Source organism: Symphalangus syndactylus, chromosome X (assembly GCF_028878055.3).
Source record: "Symphalangus syndactylus isolate Jambi chromosome X, NHGRI_mSymSyn1-v2.1_pri, whole genome shotgun sequence".
Classification (NCBI taxonomy): domain Eukaryota; kingdom Metazoa; phylum Chordata; class Mammalia; order Primates; family Hylobatidae; genus Symphalangus; species Symphalangus syndactylus.
In genome coordinates, this window is record NC_072447.2 from 66,285,001 (window position 1) to 66,307,079 (window position 22,079).

The following is a 22,079-nucleotide window of genomic DNA, read 5'->3' on the forward strand; positions in this document are numbered from 1 at the left end:
GGGTAAGAGTATACAAAGTATGGCAGAGGCTGTTAGTTGTACCCCGATATTCATTCTTGTCTTCTGTCATAACAACATGACCTCCAGTTTTAAGTGGTACTTGACCATCCAAAATAAGAATTACATTTCCCAGTTTTCCCTGCAGCTAGATGTGGTCATATGACCAAGTTTTTACTAACAGAAGATGAATGGAAATGATGTGTGCCTTTAAAAGATTTGTCTAGCCCTGCACTTCCCCATTTCCCTCTTCCACTGGCTGGAATGTAGATGTGATAATAAGCTACCCCGTAGGTGTTACCCTCAAACACATGGCCCAGAGGGTATACCATCATACGGTGCATCTAATCACTATTATTTTGGGTCTCTACTAGAGTAGTCAAACCTGTAGCCCAATTAAGAACAGCAATGAAGAAAGGGCAGGGGCAGAATCTAGATGACAACCACCACCACCACCATCACAAAGGACACCACTAAATCATTCCTGCCGCTTGTCTCTGTTGCCTGGGTACTCACTGGCACACCATGGGACATGAGGGTGTTGGGATTCATGAGGGTGACAAGTTGGTGCAGGAGGTCAGGCTGGCTATCAAACAGTTCAGGTGTCAGCTTCTTCATCACTTCTTCCAAATGTTCTGCTGCAAGTGAGGGCACCCCATACCAGGTCTTTGGCTCACCCCTGCACAAGTGGAAAAGGGACACACAGTAAATCACACCTTGGTCATGCAGGGAGCCCACACTGACTTGATTCCCTGGCTCCCCAGGGTCCCACTCACCAGTGGAGGTAGTTAATGGAGTAACTCCAGTGATCCTCAATATGCCAGCAAAAGGCTGAGAAGACCATGCCCACGTAGAGCCAGGGCACCTTCATGCCAGAGATATCTGCATTGATGTGGCACAGTACAGACTGTTCCAACACCGGCATCACATTTAGGTTCCAACCACTGGTAGCATACTCCTGCCAGGTCAGGTATTTGTAAAAAGGGCATGAGGGTTATGCTAAGGAACTGAGATCTTAAGTCATTTTCTTTAGCCTAGGGAACCTTAATTTTGAGGTCAGAGACTTTTTTGAAACATCTTAAGAAACATATAGGTTTTCTCCCTACCTCTCCACCAAAAAGCATACACACAAAATTTCAATTCTATTCACTTCAATTTCTGCGAAGTTTACAGATATATCCATCTACCAAAATACCTGCAAGTTAAAAAAATCCTGTTCCGGATCAAAATGTACCCTTTCTTGGAAGCACAACTAGGCCCTCATTTTCTCCTGTGCATACAAACCCCACTCCCTGAACACTACTTATGGATGAGCCAGGATCTCATATACCTTCTCACTTAATTTTTATAACGAATTTGCAAAGTAGATATTATCCCCATTTTAAAGATAAGGAAATGGGCTCACAGAGGCGAAAGAACCCATCCCATGTTTGTACATGCCAGGTACCAGACTGTTTTCTTTCATCTCATCTAAATCTCATGGCTACGTAAGACAGGCATAATTATCCTCATCTTACAGAGATACTGAGTTTTTCAGATACTAAATGATTTGCCTAAGCTCACACAGCTGACACGTAACCATGAATCATCCACTCACCTCCTCTTCGGGGGTTAGGTGCCGTTTACTGTCACTGACAGGGAAACCGCTGCCAAATTCTTTGGAATGGATGTCAGCTCCATACTCAACAGTCACATCTTCCTCAATGCTATTTACCAGCCTCCAGAACTCCTTCTCCACAAGTTCTGTGGGCACCATCTGGGGGAAGACAGGTAGCAGATGATCATGGCCCATCACACCCTGGACCCACTGACCCAGGTGAGCTGAGACCACCTGGCACCAACACCTATGATCCTAGCCCAACACTACCTCAGCCCTCCATCACCTACATGCACAGGCATGTTGAAGTAGTCAGCTTTAAAGGAGTCGGCCATCTCGCCAAAGCTCTGCAGAGTGTATTCCCGGGTAGCCTGCTCAAAGCCAAAGGCTTCTGGGGGCCGCTTACACTCCTGAAACCCAAAGGAGAACATGTCACCAAAACAGAGGCAAAGAGGTGAAGAATCCTCCCAAGTAGAACTGGAATATAAGGGGTAGGGAGGGAGAAGAGCCCTAGGTCTGCACTCAAGGCCCCTGAGGCAGGCCTTACTTTACAGCTGTACCTTTTGCTCTTACCACTTCGGCTTAGTCTTTTCATTCCCCATCATGCTTTTGCTCAGTTCCTCCCTACTGAAATGTCCTTTTCCACTTTCTTTCATTGGTTCCTCAAAACTCAATTCCAGTCTCACAACTTCCAGGGAGTCATCTCATGCACTTTTCTTCCTTTAGGACTTTATCTAAATGGCTCTGACTTTAATATGCTATCCTGTGTTCTTCTGCCACCATTTTTCCTCTCTAGCTAAAATGTGATTCTTTTTTTTTTTTTTGAGACGGAGTCTTGCTCTGTCGCCCGGTCTGGAGTGCAGTGGCACAATCTCAGCTCACTGCAACCTCCGCCTCCCAGGTTCAAGCGATTCTCCTGCCTCAGCTTCCCGAGTAGCTGGGATTACAGGTGCCCGCCACCACGCCCAGCTAATTTTTGTATTTTTAGTAGAGATGGGGTTTCACCATGTTGGCCAGGCTGGTCTCAAACTCCTGACCCTGTGATCCGCCCGCCTTGGCCTCCCAAGTGCTGGGATTACAGGCGTGAGCCACCACGCCCAGCCTCTAAAATGTGGTTCTATGCAGGGTGCTTAGAGAAGGTTTTTTATGCCCAGACTAAAACTATAAGGCTGGGAAAATGGCATTGAATATTCTAGTACCTTGAAAGATGGAAAACGGGGCCGGGCATGGTGGCTCATGCCTGTAAACCCAGCACTTTGGGAGGCTGAGGTAGGTGCATCACCTGAGGTCAGGAGTTCAAGACCAGCCTGGCCACCATAGTGAAACCCTGTCTGTACTAAAACTACAAAAACTAGCCAGGCGTGGTGGCAGGCGCCTGTAATCCCAGCTACTCAGGAGGCTGAGACAGGAGAATCGCTTGAACCCGGGAGGCAGAGGTTGCAGCGAGCAGAGATGGCATCACTGCACTCCAGCCTGGGCGACAGAGCAAGATTCTGTCACAAGAAAAGGAAAGAAAAAGAAAAAAGAAAGAAAGAAAGATGGAAAATAAAGACACTGGCTTTTACAGTATCAAACCCTCCACTAATCCTGTTCTTGAGACTGTCTCAGAAGACAGGATGTGGGTCTACCTCATTTTGTACCTATGTTCATTATTTTAGATGAGAACGATATGTACCCCAAAATCAGCCACACACCATGCTTATGTTTGAAAAAATAAATGTCCATCTGGTCCAGTGACTTACAACCACTTATAGAAGAGAGTCAAGTAGAGTCGACAGTCTTGATACTGTTGGTGTCCAAACTCCTCCCCAACTAGAATCTCCACCACTACCAAGGCCAATATGCACTGCCCTGATTTTTCCTCATCTGTGTATGTCTGTCTGTGTGTATGTATGCATGTGCACACCCGGTCTCTACAACCACAGTTGAGTCCCTAAGATAAGGCGAATGTCTGCTCTCCAGAAATCCAGAGGGAAATGTAGAAGATAAGCACTGAGAATTTGGGTGAAGGTAGGAAGTTCATGAAATGTACCTGCCCAACTTCCTGGCTGCTTGGCCCTTACTGCTGCTTCAGCTGCTCTCCTTACTGCCCCTATACCCACAGTAGGCATGCTCTCCTGCTATACCTCTGTTCCTGCTAGTCCTCCACCTCCCAGTCCCGAACAGCCACCCGTCTCTCTAGTTAAAGCCTGTAGCACTGCCACAATCTAAATATAACAAGAGGAAAACAACTAAATAAATATTATACCCATGATACACCATCTAAAAAAATTCCAGACCTTGATTAAACTTAATAATATAGATAAATGGTTATAAAGTAACAAATGAAAATATATAACAAGATCTCAAACTTGTTAAAGATAGTTACATATAAGTAACAGCAGAAAGATAAGAAAAAAATATACCAAACTATTAACAATGGTTATCACTGGGTGGTGGGAAGACAAGTAATTTGACTATTTTCCAAAATGCCTTTTTTTTTTTTTTTTTTTTTTAAAAGACAAGGTCTCATTCTGTTGCCCAGGCTGGAGTGCAGTAGCATGATTTTGGCACACTGCAACCTCCGCCTCCTGGGCTCAAGCGATCCTCCCACCTCAGCCTCCCGAGTAGCTGGGACAACAGGCGTGCGCCACCATGCCTGGCTAATTTTTATATCTTTTTTGGTAGAGACGGGGTTTCGCCATGTTGCCCAGGCTGGTCTCAAACTTCTGGGCTCAAACGATCCGCCCACCTCGGCCTCCCAAAGTGCTAGGATTACAGGCGTAAGCCACCGCGCCCGGCCTCAAATTTTCTAAAAAAGAAAAAAAAAGAACAAAAACTCAGAAATTGAAAGAACATTTTTTTCTTAATATTCCTATCCTTCAAGTCTCATTTCTGACATTTTCCCTGATTATTACCCTTAGCCATTTTCCTCTCCTCTGAACTTCTATATCTCAGAGCTTCTAACACACAATTTAGCCTCTGTTTATATGTCACCACATACAGTCTAATTATGATGCTTACCTCTCCAGGTGGTCTGGGAGCTCTTAGAGGACAGAAGCAAAGGCTGAATCTCCTGCTCCTTTCTCCCAAAGCTCTGCCCAGCCTAATCCCACCACAGAGACCCAAAACCTAAGACTATGGCTGAGCTAAGAGGCTGCCCTAGTAAGTCCAGATGAAGGAAGGCAAGGAAGCCCTATGAGGCAGATGTGGAGTGGAGAGGCCTTACCGCCATGACACACTTTGGGCACCGCCAGACACCCTTGGGGATCTCAGGCAGAGGAGGCAGCAGGCAGAAGATGTGGTAGTTGTCATCACAGCCATCACACAGCAGGAGCTTGTCATCCTCATCCCCTCGAGAACACATCCGGCACACATATGACTCAATCTGCCAGGGGAGAGGAGCAAAAGTTCTCCATTGGAAATCCACTGTGTTTGCTGGCTGAATGATTTACAGCCCTGTACAGGTTAGTCATGCTAGGTCTGGAGTTCAACTGCATGTATGTACCATCTCCCCAAATAAGCAGGTAGAGCTGCAAGAGCAGTCTTTTATCATCCAGTCTTGAATCCTCCCATTTTTATTCATCCAATAAACACTTACTAAACCCGTGTTCAGAACTACGCTGGACTCTAGCACAAAAACAAGACATGGTAACCTTCCAAGTATATACAGTACTCTAGAGACATGTGTTCATAAAAATTAAAAATTGCCAATAGCGGTCCATAAAGGGAACTGTGGGAGCCTAGAGAAGGAAGCACTCAAAGCAGCTGGAGATAAGCACGGATGGCCTTGAGAAAGGACTTCATTGAAAAGGTGACACCTGAAACTGGCTGAAACCTGAAGGCAAAACAAAATGTGGCAACAGGGCAGAGCACAGGGGGAATCTCTTCCAGACTGAAGAAACAACATGTGCAAAGGATAGGGACGAAAGAGCATACTGCATCTTATGGGGAAAAATGAACATACCTACAAGGAGTTCAGTGTGGCTATAGCAGAGGAGTGAGGTGGGCAGTGCTGGGGGATGAGGCTAGAGGTCAGCAGGGACTGGATCATGCATGGTAATGAGGAGCTTAGCCTTTATCCTGAAGCAATGGAGAGTGAGGCTCCTTCTCTGGACCCTTCCAGCACTTCATGTTGACAGCACTTGATCACCCTTTCTTGCTCTTTGTTCCATGTGAGTTGGCTTTGTTTCCCCAATTAAGTGAGCTACCTGAGGGCAGGGCCCATGGAGGCCCGCTTTTGTGGTTAATGCGACCTGGTCCAGTGCCATGCAGGGGAATGCTTATTGAAGGGACGAGAAGAGCATTAAGAAGTCAGGGCTGGGTCCTTACAAACTGGGCATTGCTGTGGTTCCTCCGCAGCCTCATGGTCATCTTGGTGCAGGGTTCTGGGCTGTGACTCAGCTCCTCCTTGCTCTCCAGGAAGGTCTTAGGCGTTGTTGACTCCACCTTCACATCCCCACCTAACTCCTCCTTCACCACTACCGTGGGGGGACACTCAGGCCCCTCCTTATCTGGGAGAGAGAAAAATGGCTGTAAACACAGGTCTAGGACACTTAGGGCCCTGACTTTTCTCCCCAGGTGAGGCCACCCCAGCCTGTTAGGCCTTACCTTTCTTCCGCAGAGTCTTGTCTTTGGCCATGAGGCCCAGGCCCATCATCTTGGGGCCTGCCCCATAGATCTGTAGCTTTTTCAGCTCTGGATTCTTTTCAATGTCTTCCTCCGTGGGTTCCGGCTGGAAGGAAAGAAGGAAATGAATCAAGACTGCTATCTGGGGCAGACTGTCCCATCCTAAAAGAACAGTAACTCGGACTACATATCACCTGATCTCATGCTGAGGGCTGAGGCACAGATGGGCTAAGCCAAGAACTCAGAGTTGCTTTTTGGAGACTGAGGGTAGGTGAGCTGCCTCCTCGGCCCTCTCTCGGAAAGGAATAAAAGACAGGATATCTCAGTTTTCCCAACTGTAAAATGAGAATATTACCTCCTCCCTTATAGTTATGAGGGGGGTTAGGGACAATATATATGAAAAAGCTAACAGTGTTTGGCATTACCAACAAATGGCAGTGACTAATAGGATCTGCTAAATTACATGCTTCGATGAGCCCAGGGACAGTGTCCATCTTGTTCTCTATTGTATTCCCAGTGCCAAGAATGCCTGGCACATAAGCTTCTGCTTGAAGACATAGCTATAAGGAGCTGCGAACAGTGGTACACATCTGTAGTCCTAGCTACTCAAGAGGCTGAGGCGAGAGGATCACTCAAGCCTAGGAGTTCAAGATTATAGTGCACTATGATCAAGCCTGTGAATAGCCACTGTACTCCAGTCTGGGCAACATAGCATAGACCCTATGTCTCAAAACAAAACAAAAGATACAGGTATAAACAGAAAGAAGAGTTCTACCTCTATGAGCAGAGTAAGTCCAGAAAGGAACAAAACAAGCAAGAGCAGACATACAAAAGAGGTTGCACAAACAGATCAAGACCCAGCTCAGCAGCTCAGCTGAGAGGGGAGAAAAAAGCAAGAGTGAAGCCAGAGAGAGGCACACTAATGCTCAGAAGAACTCAGAGAACAAAAGAAGGGATAGTGGAACAGGGAACACAGCCTTAGCCAGAGGGAAGGAGAGGACTCCCTCCACCTCAAAGCTCTAAGTTCGAAGAAGGGGAGTACTCACATCAGGCTGCAGTCTCTTGGCCCGCCGGCCATAGCTGTTGAACTTGGAAGGCTGCACAGACTGTCGTAGGGGGATGCTGTGGGGTTTGTATTCCTTGTCCTTCTCCTCATTATCAAATGGACGTGTGTTACACTGCTGGGGACAGGTGAGGGGTAAGGGTCAGGACATGGGACTCCAGCCCGCAAAAGCAAGAACTTCCCTCTACCCTCACCCAATGGCATCCAAAGTTGTGGTCCACTCACCTGACCCACACCAATAGCCCTTGTTCCACTGGTCTTTAGCACTGACACCAGCACACATTTTGGGAATTCTCAGTGCCTTTGCTTGTATCACTCCTCCCTTCCAGTCACTTCCTCCACCAACCATCTCCCCAACTAAATCAGACGCCATCTCTTCCCACACCTTCTAGCCCAAGCTCTCCCTTCTCTGATTTCTCTATCAGTTAAAACGTTGTCACACAACAAATAAGCTAGCCGTACAGATAACTCCAGCACCTCTGACTCTGAGCAGTGTAGAAAGAGAATAAGCATCACCAGGAAAGAGCAGAGTCCAACTCCCAGGTCTCCAGTCCGCTAAACCAGTTTCATTAAGAGCAAGTGTGGAAATCTATGCTGAAGGGTAAAGCCGCACCCTGCCCCACTGTGACATCCTTACCACAAGGTTGGCTCCAGACTGGTACATTTCATAGGGATAAACAATGCGTTCGTAGTGGGAGCGTAGCAAGGAGCCAATATTTTTGCCTGGTGGGTAGTTGAGGCGCTGGGCTACCCGAGCCCACCGACGGTCCTTGCAGATAGCTTCATAACCACCTTCCTCCACCACAATCTGAAAAAACAAGCAAGAAAAGACATGGATGTGCCATGTGTATTTATGTGAGGGAGTAGGCCTGTAGAAAGGGCAAAAGGGCAATGAGGGCAACTCTAGTCCCTCACTTCACTGGGGGCTATCCCCTTATCCCAACCTCAAATTGTAGCAAAAGATTCCAAGATGTTCTGATGACAGCTTGTGTGCTACCAAGCTGTGCCCCTTCCATTGCAGCCTAAAGATCTAATAACCAAACTAAGGGGGCCCCCAGAGTACCAAGGATATTGGGGTTCGGTGGGAGGGGTGCTTGACAAAAACCTGTTCTTACTTTGCTGAGACTGTAGAGGTCCAAGATCCGCCGTTCTACATTGGGAATCTTTAAGGAGGAGCCCTGGATTTCCCAGAATTTGGCAATCTGGTCCAAGTAGTTCAGTTTCACTCTCGTCTGGGCCTGAAGAAGAAATGGCTCAAAGAGGCTGGCCACCCCCTCCCACTGACCACTATCTTTGGGTCCAATCTTAGGGGAGAACAGAGGAATACAGCAGTCCACACTTTCACTACCCAGGGCTTCTCCCAGTGAACCGGATCCCAGACTCTAGGCAGTGCTTAGCCCCACCTCGCTCTCATTTCTTTTGTTTTTGTGTTTTTGAGACGGTCTTGCTCTGTCGCCCAAGCTGGAATCACGGCTTGGTGCAATCACGGCTGACTGTAGACTTGACCTCCTGGGCTCAAGTGATCCTCCTGCCTCAGCCTCCTGAGTAGCTGGAACTATAGGCGCACGCCACCACGCCCGGCTAATTTTTGTATTTTTTGTAGCAATGAAGTTTCACCATGTTGCCAGGCTGGTCTCAAACTCCTAAGCTCAAGCAATCCATCCACTTCGGCCTCCCAAAGAGCTGGGATCACAGGCGCGAGTCACCGCACCCAGCCACCTCTCTCTCATTTGTCACCTTCCAGTCAATCAGAGAAGCCCAAGGTCCCAATAGAGAGGGTCACAACTGCCAAAAGCTTTAGATATGTCCTCTCTCAATCTCCCTGACAGAGTCATGTGAGTATTATCATCTCCTGTACAGATGAGGAAACAGAGGCTCAGAGGAGTTAGGTCACACAGCAAGCATCAAGATATTTTGGTGCCAAATAATTTGAGCTTTGGCTCTCCCTCTGCTACTGATTTGCTATGCTGCCTTGAGCAAATCAGTCCCACTGTGGACTCCTTTTTTCTTTTATTAATAATTATGAAAGGAAAATAACTGCACGGTCCACTTACCCCAGAGGGGTAGACTTAATGAGGGGACCAGTGAAGATCCTCTGCAGATTTCAGAATTATATCTAAGCTCTAGGCATGTTTCAGAGAAAGCAAGCTCCAAAAGGGCACATGCACCTCCTTATGTACCACCAAACTTGTTCCATGGTGGCTAAAGAGTGAAAGTGCATGCTATAACTGTAGACAGAATGGCCTAGAACTAAGAGATGGTATATCAGAGTAGCACTAGCACCTGGCCAACCCAGGACCCAATGTGGTCCAAAGAGACTAGGAACAAGATATGTATCATGCTTCCCTGAAATCTCAGTAACCAAGAAGGACTCCCATAGGCCCCAAGTCTATAACCTCCTCGCTCCAGTCACAGGGCCTGGTTCTTGGAAGAACTAGATAGTCATTACCATTCACTACCTTGCCCTGATCCCATTAGGGGGAACAAAGACAGCTCTTTCCATTTCATAGTTGAGAAAAACTAAGGTCTATTTGTGGAAAGAACCTACATTTCCTTGGCTGTGAGAACCCTCAAAGGGCAAGGAAGTGCTCCTTCGACCTCAGCCCCTTAGCTTTCTGAAGTTGGCCTCACCCCTGCTCCTTCTTATTAGCCAACACTCCCTCTATAGAAAACCTGCCCTTGTGTTATGCTAGGCAACATCTTGCCCAAGCTGTGCCCCTATAAACCTGACAAGATATATTTTTCTTTTCTGAGATGGGGTCTTGCTATGTTGCCCAAACTGGTCTTGAACTCCTGGGCTCAAGCAATCCTCCCACCTTAGCTTCCCAAAATGTTAATAGTGCCGAGGCTGAGGAACTCTGGTCTAGAACACAAGTGAACTTTTAGGGTATAAGTATTCAGCTGGGCCTAGGCCTAATCCCCCACCCCTTGGACATCTATTAAGATTTGTGGGTACATAATGATGGGGGAGGGAGTGGCAGCATATGCCTAACCTAGAGCTTCCATGGAAAACTCCAGGATCTTACATGGAACTGGCTTTAGGGAACCTGATCTCACTACCCCAGCGCATTCTCAAGCAGGGAAAACGCCACCTGTCCTTGAAAAGGGCCTGGACTTCCTGTACAGAACAAAAGGGAGAAGGAAAATCCTACCTGCCTGACCCCTGGCCAAGTCTCTAACCATTCCAGCCTCCACAGAGCCCAGTTCTTGTGTTGTTCTGCCCATCTACCTAAACTCCCACCTTACCAAGCACCCATGGAAGCAAAGTAGAAAGCACAGGGCTGTGGATGAATTGGGTATATGAAGCCACATTCAGCTGGCCAAGGAAGAAGGGGTATCAGCCAGTGCCATATTTCCTTTTTGTTGACTCAGCTAGGGTAGGCTAGTTTACAGGGGAGCTTCAGAAGTAGCAAACCTTTGTGAGAAAGGGATATATGTCCCCAGCCTTTGGGCTATCAAATCACAAATGCTAAATGCCCCTGGCTCTTGGTTATATTTAGAGCTCCAAAGCTTCTTCCATGCCCTGGGCACACTAAAGTAATACAATTTCACAGAAGAGAGAATAAAGGCCTAGCTAGGTAAAGTACCTCAGCCAGAGAAACTATAAGGGAAGTGGTATTAGAACTCAGGTATACATTCTCCCAACCCCACCACCAGCTCCTAGTCTTCTCACCTCTAGCTCATTCAGCCTCTGGATTCGGGGGGTAAACCTGAAGTTGTCCACTTCCACAGCAAAGGGTGGCTGCCAGTCCTGAGAGGGTAGAGAGGGGAAAGGGACTTGAGTTATCTCAGCATAGTGTAAGACCGGAAGTCACCAAAAGCAGCTCGGAATCCCATTGGCACCTTCCCAGACCTCTAGCCACTCCAGACCCTTTAACCTGCAAACATCCTACCCAACCACCCACCCCCACCTCCCCCTAGAACTCACAAGAGTCTAGCAGCCCCTCAAGTCCGCACCCAAGGCCCCATGCACATGCCCTAGGAAACTTCTCCTGAGTCCCACCCAGCAGTACAGTGCCAGGATTTCAAGAAATTAAGAGATGGAGCCTCTGTTTTGTTGACCCTAAACCTTCTCCACACCCACATTAACTCCTTATCCCCTAGGCACATGCTGTAGGACACACAGGCCTGGGAGTACTGGAAAGCACACAGGATCTAGAGTCAGAAGATATGGGTTCATGTTCTAGATCCGCTACTTACTAGCTATGAGATTTTAGCTTTCTGAACCTGTTTTCTCATCTGTGAGGTGGGAATATGAACTCTAGCCCTGGCTTCCTCGCCAGACCAATATGGAAAATTAAAACTAGTTTTCAAATGAAAATGTTATTCAAAGGAGTCATCGTTATGACCTGACATCTAAGGCTGACCACACCTCACAATACACATACATGCAGGGTAGCTCAGCTCCGATTCTGGCAGGACGTAAAGGTCTGGGCCTTTAATGTTTGTTCTCTCAGTTTAAAGGGCCTGAGATAGACACTGCAGGGAAGAGCAAGGAACAGGGAGCAAGTATGTGTATCACTCACCCAGTCTGGAAGGCTTCCTGTAGATCCTCTCTCATACACCTGCCTGGTACAGGAAGAGGCAGGGGAGGAAGCCCCAGGGGGTGGGGGTAAGTGCTGGGATGCCTGACTGTGGTGGCAAAGAATGGGAGGATTTGGGGAGGGAAGTCAGGGAAAGATCATGAAAGTGGGAGACACTCTGCTCTGCCAAGTTGGAGCTTGCTGTGTCCTGCCCAAAGGTCAGCTGTGAAGAACCCCCTCTCCAACACCCCTTTCCAACCTCCTATGCAGTCCTCTCCTTCCCAGAGCCCTGGCTCCTGCTGGGGTGGCGAAATGAACCTAAAGTAACCTAAACCAATGCTCTCATTTTATAAATGGGGAAAGTGAGGCTCAGAGAAAAAAAGTGAAATTTCCAAAATTACATGCTGAGTTAGTGGTGGGGCCAAGAACCCACGTCTTCTGACCTCTGATCCAAGGCCTTTGCACTACACCAGACATCAATGTTCATACACTCATGCATACACATGGGGTGGGGTGGGGGGGGGAGAGACAGTAAAAGAGAAGAAAAACTGTTTACCTCTTCTGCACACACACTTTTAGAAAATGGGCTAGAGGACTCATACTTGCATGCATACACAGACCACACTCCCCTGCCCCTACCAGCCAAAGCAGGTGGCAAACATCTGGGGCTCAGTAAGCAAGGGCAAAAAAAAAAAAAAAAAAAAGAGCAGGCCAAAATGGTATGGCTCAAATCCAGACAAGCTCCCCATGCCCTCTTGCCTCTCATCAGGACAGGGCACTCGCCTCAGCACAGGTAACCCAGCTAAGAAGGTGCTCAAACCCAAAACTCCGGGCACCCTTCTTTCCTGCTGAATCAAGTTCTAGACAATCAGTGCAACATCAAGCACCTGACAGGAAATGGCAGCCCTGGAATGCTACGGCAGGAGCCATGGATGCAACAGATACCTGGGAAGGCCCTGCAAACCACCTGCCTTCATCTCCAGACCACTGTATGCCAAATGTATGCCAAATGTATGTTGGTATTACTGGGATGTGGTGATAAAAAAAAGGCTGGCTACCTGATGAAGACAGCAAGATCCTTCCAAACTCCACTGGGTCTACCCAGGGTACCCACACTCTCCTCCCACCCATCTTTCCCAAGCGTAGCAGTCACCTGCCCAGCAATTCAGGCCCCAAACCATCCTTCCTCCAGCAAACCTCCAATTCCCAGGCACCCACCCATATACAGGTTCCCATCCTGGGCCCAAGCATCACTTGAGCGAGTGCTTCAAACTTCAACCAGAAGGCCAGCTGCCTAAAGGTGGCTTAGGAGCTGCCATAGAGAAGGAAAAAACAAAACCAAACCAAAGAGCCAGGTATCCTGGATTAGAGGGAAGCAAACTGTTGAACAGTGAAAAGAAGCATAATAAAGGACAGCCTCCTGCTGGCCACGCACACCTGGGACATGTCACTCTTCCCCTTCCTGATGCCCCAAAGCAGGGTAACAACACCTGCACAAGGCCAGCCTGCCTAAGTCCGTCCAAGATAGAAAAAAGGAATTCAGGCGTCAACTACCCCCTATGTCAGCTACACCTCTTTTCCCCACAGGCTTGCCCAACCACTTCAGGGAGTGCCTCCTTGAGGCTGCCCAGGACTCCTGCCTCTCCCTTCCACTAGCCTTCCTGACCCTCTACCCACTGCCACTCCCTCACCATGGACAAGGACACCTCAGAAATCTGTGGCCAGACTCCAAGAAGGAAGAAATTAGCTTACCCAACACCTCCTAGAGGATCTATCTGAAACCATCCTAGATCTGGGGCTGAGCACCAGAAAGCACCAAGTTGGATAAGGAGGCCTGTGGTGCCCTCCTCAGGTGGGAATGAAGCTTCCTATTCCATTTCAGCCAGGAGACACCCACTCAAAAACACCCTTTTCCAGCAAAGCTCAATTTCTGCCCTTAGAATCCCAACTGATCACTGAACATTATCATCACTTTTCCACCATACCAGCAACGCAGCAGCTTGCCCTAGCCCTTGGGAGACTTCTAGCCTGAAGCCAGGCCTAGGAGGAAAGCTATGGCCTTTGTTGCTGACCCCTGGGAATCATGTTCCAAAAGGGACAGAATTCCATGGCTCCATTCTGTTCTGGAGGCCCAAGAGTGCCCTATCCTCTGGGATCTCCTACATCCTGGACCAGAGCAGAGTAGAAATCTTCTGAGAAGGACTCACACCCTACCACCAAGCTGACCGGTCCAAACATCTCCATAGGAAGTCAAGTCTGCGGGATGATGTGCAGAAAAGGCCTTGACATTGCCTTCAACGAGGAAAAGAAGAGGACAATTCCCTGAACCCACCTCAAGGGAGACAGAGCAATCCCTGTGAGACTGATTTCCTGACTGGTCCAGCAGGCCAGGATATTATCATAGATGAATTGGCCTGGCAAGGTATGAGTAAATATGAGTCAACCTACGTAGGAATAAACCAATGACCACATCAAACACCCTCACAGTCACAATAATTACCACTTATCTAGTGCATACTACATACAGACGCTACCTAGTTTAATTCAATCCTCTAAATAACCATTCCTGGGATCCATTTCACAGGCTCGGAGAGATTACTTCTACTTTCCCAAGGTCACACAGCTGCTCAGCTTCAAAGTGGGAGTTTTGAACTCAAGTCTGTCTCCCTTCAGGACTGCGATCTCTCTATTAATACTATACTATGCTGCCTGCCTTAAGGGAAGTGATGACAACAGATTGGAGAAATGCCTTATTTTTACAGCCTCGACCTAGGTGGCCCGGGCTAACTAAGACATGTGCGGGGTGCCTCTCTGTGAACTCCCTCCGGCCCACTAGGAATCCCTGTCTTAAACCAGGAGTGATTCTGAAGAGCCGGGGTGGGGGTGGATCTCTGACTCCAGGTCACCTGTGGGCCTCACACCACGAGAGGACCCCTGGCCCAACACCCTTTTTCCGATCCGCGCCGCATCCACAACGGTCCCAGCCACCCCCTCTCCCCACCTCGAGCTGCCCTCCGCCCCAGACTTCGCCGCTGGCTATCCTACTGCTTCATTCCGTCTCGCCGCCGGCGAAAACCGGCCCCGGGGCTTACCGCGGGTGGGCGGATCTTGCAAATGCCCGATTTCTCTGCGATGGGCCTGATTTTCGCGATGTAGCCAAGAGGGTCTCGGAACTCGGCCCAGCTAGGCTCGAACACCGGGCACTCCGGTGGCGGTAGGAAATCGTCGGACCCCGGCTCCATGGTGGGCCCGAGGTCTGGGCCAAGGATCAGGAGGCTTGGACCGCCCTTAAGGACTCATGGCGCCGCCGCTGTGTGAAGCCGAGGCAATGCTCGGAGGCTAGGCCCCAAGCGGGGCAGCCGCCGCCCGCCGAGGGCCTAAGGGGGCGTGTGGCCGTCGTGCTCTGAGAGTCTCAGGCTGACGCTACTGCTACCGCCTCTTCGTCCCGCTCCGTTTCTTCCAAACTGTGTGGTTGCCTCCCCACTACCGCAGCCTTCGCCACCACAGTTACCTCCCAAACGCCGCGGCCTTTAGCGCCGCCGCCGCCATCTTGGTTTGTCAGCGTCGCCCCCTCCCCACACCACAACAAACCGGATCCTTCCGCGGCGTGTCCTTCCGAGCCTTGTATACTCTGCGTCACACCAAGCCCTAGGAAACCTTCATATAGTGGAGACCGAGCTAAACAGGCTGGTATGGGTTTCTATTTGGAAGGGGTTACTCAAAAGTACCACCCCCCGACTGAGAGAAAATAGTTCATTGCAAGGGCGGAGGAACAAGATTGTAATTAGTTTGCCGGATCCTCTTTCCGGATGGACCGGCGGTGCACGTTTAAAGGCCAGTGATGCGCATGCGCGTTATGGAGACCGGAAGAGGAGCTGGTGTCCGTGGGTGGTGGAGTCAAACCGGCACTCCCTCGCAGACCTCAACCAGGTCGCTAGCCGAGCACCAGCGTTCTCTGTCCCTTCTCCCTGGTCTTACCGGTGTGGGCCGCGGAAGGCGGCTCTGGGAGCCTGATTGCAAAGGAGCCCTTATGCTGGCCCGCGGGATGGGGGGAGATGTACTAGGCTCCAGCTCTAGACACTGACACCTCTGGGGCTTTGAAATAAGGAAGGCAGGAAGCTGCTCACTCCCCGGGGATTATGGATTTTTAGAATTCTCAGTCCCAAGTAAAGGAAGGAAATCTTTATTTCATCCAAGGTTACAGGTAGAGAGATGGGGTTTCTATTCTTACCCCCCAAAAGTCACTGGGAGTCAGCATTTTAATGAACGCTTTCAACTGTTCTGTGTTCACTTTTACCGTGTACACATTTGTGGCATATACTCCTACAAAATAAGCCTGTGTGTATGTATACTTCAACTATTGGATGTTTGGCAACGGCGTATTTATCCAGTGTCTACTGTGTAAAACACCTGTTTGCCCATTTGTGAGCCTAGAGTGTACTTACCAAACATCCGTGCACTTTGATTGTATTTGTGTGTAGCCCCTGTGCATTTGGTACCAACTGTATGTACATTTAGTCCTATCGTGTGCATGTTCCTTGAGCAGTTTCTGAATAGGTTCATTGCAACTACAGTACTTTGAATGAGTATCAAACCAGTACTTTGTACATATACATCAGACATCTACTGATTGGAGGATCATCTATGTCATTCATCAGCTGTGGACCTACTGCATATAGTTTGAACACCTACTGTGCAAATATTTGAGTACTTGTGTACATGCTGATTAAGTAATTTTGTTTTCCCCCATCAGATTATGAATTCCTTAAGGGCAGGGACCATGTGGCCTTATACATCCTTAGCACTTGGCATGTTAAGCAGTAAATGAATGTTGAGTAAACAAAAGAAAAATGAATAAATGTCCTTAGTATATATTGACTGAAAAATATGTATACTTTTTGCAAACATTTCCTGTTTAACATATTAAACATCCACTGTAAGCTTGAGGCAGGTAGGGAGTGTCATACCTTCATGCAGTTAACTGTTCCTAATCAGATACTGTGCCAATTAGGTCCATCCTGCCTACTTCAGGACTGAGCTAAGGACATCCTGGCTGAGGGAACAGGGCACACAGGTAGGAGCTCACGCCCTGGGCTCAAAGAGTCATGCCTTGCAGTCCCACCAGCTCTGCCATTTTCTAGTTTGTAACCTTGAACAAGTCCCAACTTCTGTAACTGAAATGGGGATAATACATACCTTGCAGAATTGTTGTGTACTTGGCACATAGCAGGCCCTCCGTATCTGGTAGCTGTTATTTTTATCTCTGAGAGTCAACAACCAATATGCCAAAACTCATTAAGAATCTCCTTTGTGGCCGGGCGCTGTGGCTCACGCCTGTAATCCCAGCACTTTGGGAGGCCGAGGCGGGCGGATCACGAGGTCAGGAGATCGAGACCATCCTGGCTAACACAGTGAAACCCCGTCTCTACTAAAAATATAAAAAATTAGCCGGGCGAGGTGGCAGGTGCCTGTAGTCCCAGCTACTCGGGAGACTGAGGCAGGAGAATGGCGTGAACCCCGAGGGGCGGAGCCTGCAGTGAGCCGAAATCGCGCCACCGCACTCTAGCCTGGGCGACAGCGAGACTCCGTCTCAAAAAAAAAAAAAAAAAAAATCTTCTTTGTGTCAGACACTGTGCTAGTGCTTTTGTTTTTTGTTTTTGTTTTTTTTTTTTTTTTTTTTTTTTTATCACCTGAATCCTTATATTACCTTGAATGTTCAAGATCTTTATCCCCACTTGGCTCGTGTGGAGACTTGTCCCAAGTAACACAGATATTAAGTGACATCTTTCTAGTTTTCTAGGTGTCAGGGGAAACCTCAGCCCCTCTCCACCAGAAACACAGGTGGATGATCCAACTGAACAGCTGTCTGGACAGGAAGCAGGAAAACTAGGCAAAGTGATGCTAATCACAGTAATACCACTAGCCTCTCACATGGATAAGCATCTAATTGCCTACATGGCTAGTTCATACCAATTATTTCCCTTAATCTTTGCAACAGTCTTCAGAAAGATGTAGGTGAATTTACCCAGTCTGTAGATGAGGAACCAAGTTCCAGAAAGATTAAACAACTTGCCCAACGTTACACAGGAAGTTGCTGACTCTGGTCAAATGCTCTTCCTGTCGTTTGCCCCCACCAGGAATGGAGGAGGTGAGGGAAAAGGGAGCTGCTGGGGTGGGAGGTAGGGTGGTGGGGCAGGGCCCAGTCCTTGGCAATACAGGGCATGCAGGGCCTGGAGCTTGGACTGCCCATCGGGCAGCACCCCCAGGCCACCGTGGCTGTGACTGTGATGGTGGTGGTGGTGGTGGTGCGTGGAAAAAGCAGATGAAAAGGAGGCAGAGGTCTGGCCAGAGAAGGGTGAGGAGAATCTAGAAGGTGGGAGAATACGGTAGATCTTAGGCTGAAGGAAGTTCAGCCTTTCCATCTAGAGGCTCAGGGAAGTACAAAGAGCATGAATCAGGAATCAGGAGGCCAGATTTTGGGTCTCAGCTCTGCACAGTCTTCCTACAGCCTTCTTTGAGGTCCTTTAGCCCAGACACACCCGTCCTGGAAGATTAAATAGAAATTATGTAGTCTTTGAAGCCAATGAGATAGAATTTATTCGTTTACAAATATTTATTAAATTGCTACTATGCACCAGCAAATTTTCTGGGCACTGGGAATATAATGGTGACCAAGACAGATGTAGTCTCTACTTTCCTGGAGCCGACATGCACCCACTGAGATCTGCCAAGTACCTCACCTTCCTGAGCCTTGATTTTCTCCTTTATATAATGAGGCTAAATAATCCCTTCCTCACAGTGTTGTTAGGAGGATTAGAGATAATGATGACTGCCATTCATCAAGGGCCAGGTGCTATGAAGTACGTATTGTTATCCCCATCCTACAGATGAGGAAACTGAAGCTCAGGGAAGTGTAAACTTACTCAAGTCACATGGCTAGTAAGTGGCAGGACCAGAACTCAAACCCAGGCCTGTCTGACTGTCATACAATTCTGCCTGTAAGAGTCTCAGATGGTGCTCCCCATGTAGTAAGGCATTCAGGAAACGGGTTTGTTCCCCAAGCCATGGGTCTTGCTGGGGGCCAACCGGAGTCTAGACGCTGGGGGCTTAAGAATTGGGACGCATCAGGGAACTCACTCCAGGCTGGGGGCTGGCTTGGCCTCACCGGTCCACCCGGGAGACAGGGTCTGACATGGAGTTGGTGCAGAGCAGTGACTGGCAAGCCTCGTCTGGGCTCAAAACCACACTCACCCCATTCATGTTTTGTGGATCAACCGGGCTGACACTGACTTTGTGTCTCACTTTTTTTGGTTTGTAAAATATGATCTCTTCCAGTTCTGAAGTAGGTTTGAGCTGTTAGTTCTCATTCCTAAATAGCTCTAGAATCCATCCCCTCCTCCTTGCCATCTTCCACTCCTGTGAGCCTTTTACTATCTCTAGCCTGGACTCTTAAAAGAGCCTCCTCAAAGTATCTGTGTGAACTCATGGTTTATTAGACAGAGACAGAGAGAGAAATATCGATGTCTAGTATAGAAATATAGATGTATAGTATGTGCTTATACATATACATAACAATAAAATGATTTATCCAAAATAATGTTAATTCAAAATGAATTATGATAGTAGTGGATTACAACTCACTGGTTAAAATAAAAATCCATGACTCCACATTGATATAAGTAAATAAAGTGAGAGAAAAGGGAAAGTAGAATTCTAAATTATATAGAAGGAATGATGGAGCTAGAAAATCATCAATGGATGCTCAAACCTTTACGAAATAAAAGAGCAAGCTCTTAAAATATTGCTGTAACACCTAGTGCCCAAATCTTGGTTTCTAAATGTCATTCTCTACTAAAAAGAACCAGGGCTCCTTGGAAGGGCTCAGAAAAAGATGGAGATGTGCCACAGGACACAGGGGCTTAGAGGGCTTCCTACTGGCCAAATCTGGGGCTGTGAACATCGAAATAAAGAATGATGTTAATGGGTTATATATAACCCATTGAGTAAGATAAACAATCATTAAGTCCATAAGGATATAAATAAATAAATGTAGAAGGGAAAGCCCTCCCTTACAGTGGAAAGCCAACTAAGACATGCCCAGGCCGGGCGCAGTGGCTCATGCCTATAGTCCCAACACTTTGGGAGGCTGAGGTGGGAGGACTGCTTGAGGCCAGGAGTTTGAAACCAGCCTGGATAACCTAGCAAGACCTCCATCTCTACAAAAAATTTTTAAATTAGCTGGGCATGGTGATGTGCGGCTGTGGTCCCAGCTACATGGAAGGCTGAGGTGGGAGGATCGCTTGAACCCAGGAGTTCGAAGCTGCAGTGAGCTATGATCGCACCACTGCACTGGGCAATGGGATGAGACTCTGTCTCAAAAAAGAAAAAAAAAAGACATATTGAAAGAATGATGGCATTTGAAAATCACCACGTGACAGCCTCAGCCATAATAATTGTTCCAGCGAATGCTAAAACTAGTGAGTAAAAGTTTGAGGAGTAACAACATTTCCATTCATCTCTCCACAAGATACTCATCCACTACAACGGGGAAAGTGGTAACTTTACAGTGGAGGTACTAGATAGCCCAATTTGTTACCTGGTCTTACTTTAGCTGCTGCTGAGGCTAGCGTGACAAACCTGTTGGCAACAGAGTAACAGGGAGCGGCTGGGGAGACCTGCCTGTCTCCATGCGGCGCCATGTGCTGTGGCCACCGCTGGAGCTCCAGCTCCCATTCCTTTCTTACTGTGCCACTAACACATTGCATTCTCTCACACCTCCAGGCCTTTTCATGCGCTGCTCCCTCCCTCCCTTCTCTATCAGGCTAAGTCCTACTCACCCTTCAAGACTACTCCACTAAAAGGGGCGGCTCCAGAAAATGGTGCCTGACCCCACCAACACACCCCAAGTTGGGTTTTCCCCTCCTCTGTGTTCCCACATACCCAGGGCTTGCTTGTGGGCCTGTACTTATTTTATCATCTTCACATTATCCCCACCAGGCTGTCTGTCCACTCCTGAAACTCTTGTCCTACACTGTCTGACGTGGCAGCTACTTACCCACATGTGCTTATTTATTTACATTTAAATTGAATAAAATGAAAAGTGCAGTTCCTCAGTTGCACTAGCCATGTTTCGAGTGCTCAGTAGCCACATGTGGCTAGTGGTTACCGTATTGAACAGCACAGGTATGGGACATTTTGTGTATCAGAGACAGACCTATTGGACGACACTAGAGAACAAACATAAGAACTCTGAGATTCTAGGACCTTTGTCCTTTGTTTTTGTTTGTTTGTTTGTTTTTGAGACAGAGTCTCGCTCTGTCACCCAGGCTGGAGTGCAGCGGCGCAAGCTCGCTCGGCTCACTGCAACCTCTGCCTCGCGGGTTCAAGCAATTCTGTTCTTTGTTATGTGTTGTCTGTCCCCATCTGCATCCCCAGAGAGATTGGCAGCAGCACCTTTGATGTAAGAATAGTCAGTGGGCTTGCTGTCTTTAGGTCCTCAGAGAAATGGGGAGGTGAGGAGATGAACTACCCCCTCCACAGTCTGGACAGTGCATTTCTGGAGGGGTGGAGGGAGTGAGGAGCATGGACAGCCCAGTGCCGGGACTGCAATGAGGACTGGAGGAGAAGAACTTAGGGAACAGTTGAAGGAAGCATGAGGAGCTCCCAGAGGGGCCCCCCCGGAAACTTGGTACACAGGTTGCATCAATCAATAAATCAAGCAATGCAAAGGTATCTAACTCTGAGACTTACAAAGAACCATTCGTTCATTCATTTGATCAACAAAATTTTAGTGCCATCTGTGCTGTGCCAGGCACTATATGGGGCAATGTTCTGGATGGAGATGATTCAGACCAGTGTCACTCCCAAGCCACTTAAGGCCTGGTGGGGAAGGATCTCAGAGTATGTGATGAAGGGCACATTTTGTGAAGGATGGGTTCTTCAAGCCCATCTTGCAAGGGTTGGCAAAACCTTCATCAGGGATGTTGGGGGGAGTACTGTGGCAGGGGGGAAAGGCACAAGTAAAATGCTGAGTTTAGAAAGTACACAGAGGCATTTTTGGGGAATAGTAAGTGGATGGCCAACGTGTGGGTGAGGAATGAGAGGACCACAGAGATTGGCTGGGCCACCTCGTGGAACACCTCCCATGTCAAGATAAGTGGTTTCCGTAGGTGGCTTACTGTGTGTCTGGCATGAGGTAGGCACTTCACATGCATCTGTTAACTGTCCTGCAAGGTTGTTATCCCCATCTTACAGGTGGAAGGCCAGGCTCTGAAGGGCTAGGTGACTTGCC

At 48.2% G+C, this 22,079-nt stretch overlaps 1 protein-coding gene across 11 annotated transcripts in view; it reads right to left on the reverse strand.

Annotated features, from left to right (window-relative positions):
- Window positions 1-15,631, reverse strand: part of KDM5C (lysine demethylase 5C) — a 34,044-nt gene extending 18,413 nt beyond the window's left edge. For 2 of the 11 annotated variants that reach the window (XM_055267253.2, XM_055267247.2), the window contains exons 1-12: window positions 14,881-15,588; window positions 10,939-11,016; window positions 8,381-8,503; window positions 7,903-8,073; window positions 7,249-7,383; window positions 6,185-6,308; window positions 5,906-6,087; window positions 4,803-4,961; window positions 1,885-2,004; window positions 1,595-1,753; window positions 774-955; window positions 514-676 (exon numbers count right to left, since the gene is read on the reverse strand). In XM_055267253.2, coding sequence (XP_055123228.1) covers window positions 514-676; window positions 774-955; window positions 1,595-1,753; window positions 1,885-2,004; window positions 4,803-4,961; window positions 5,906-6,087; window positions 6,185-6,308; window positions 7,249-7,383; window positions 7,903-8,073; window positions 8,381-8,503; window positions 10,939-11,016; window positions 14,881-15,030 — 1,746 coding nt within the window. In that variant the 5' untranslated portion in view covers window positions 15,031-15,588. Of the gene's footprint in view, window positions 1-513; window positions 677-773; window positions 956-1,594; window positions 1,754-1,884; window positions 2,005-4,802; window positions 4,962-5,905; window positions 6,088-6,179; window positions 6,309-7,248; window positions 7,384-7,902; window positions 8,074-8,380; window positions 8,504-10,938; window positions 11,017-11,791; window positions 11,898-14,880 lie in introns of all 11 variants that reach the window. The other 9 variants (XM_055267250.2, XM_055267248.2, XM_063634819.1 and 6 more) reach the window with 8 other exon arrangements.
- Between the last annotated feature and the right edge of the window lie 6,448 nt (window positions 15,632-22,079).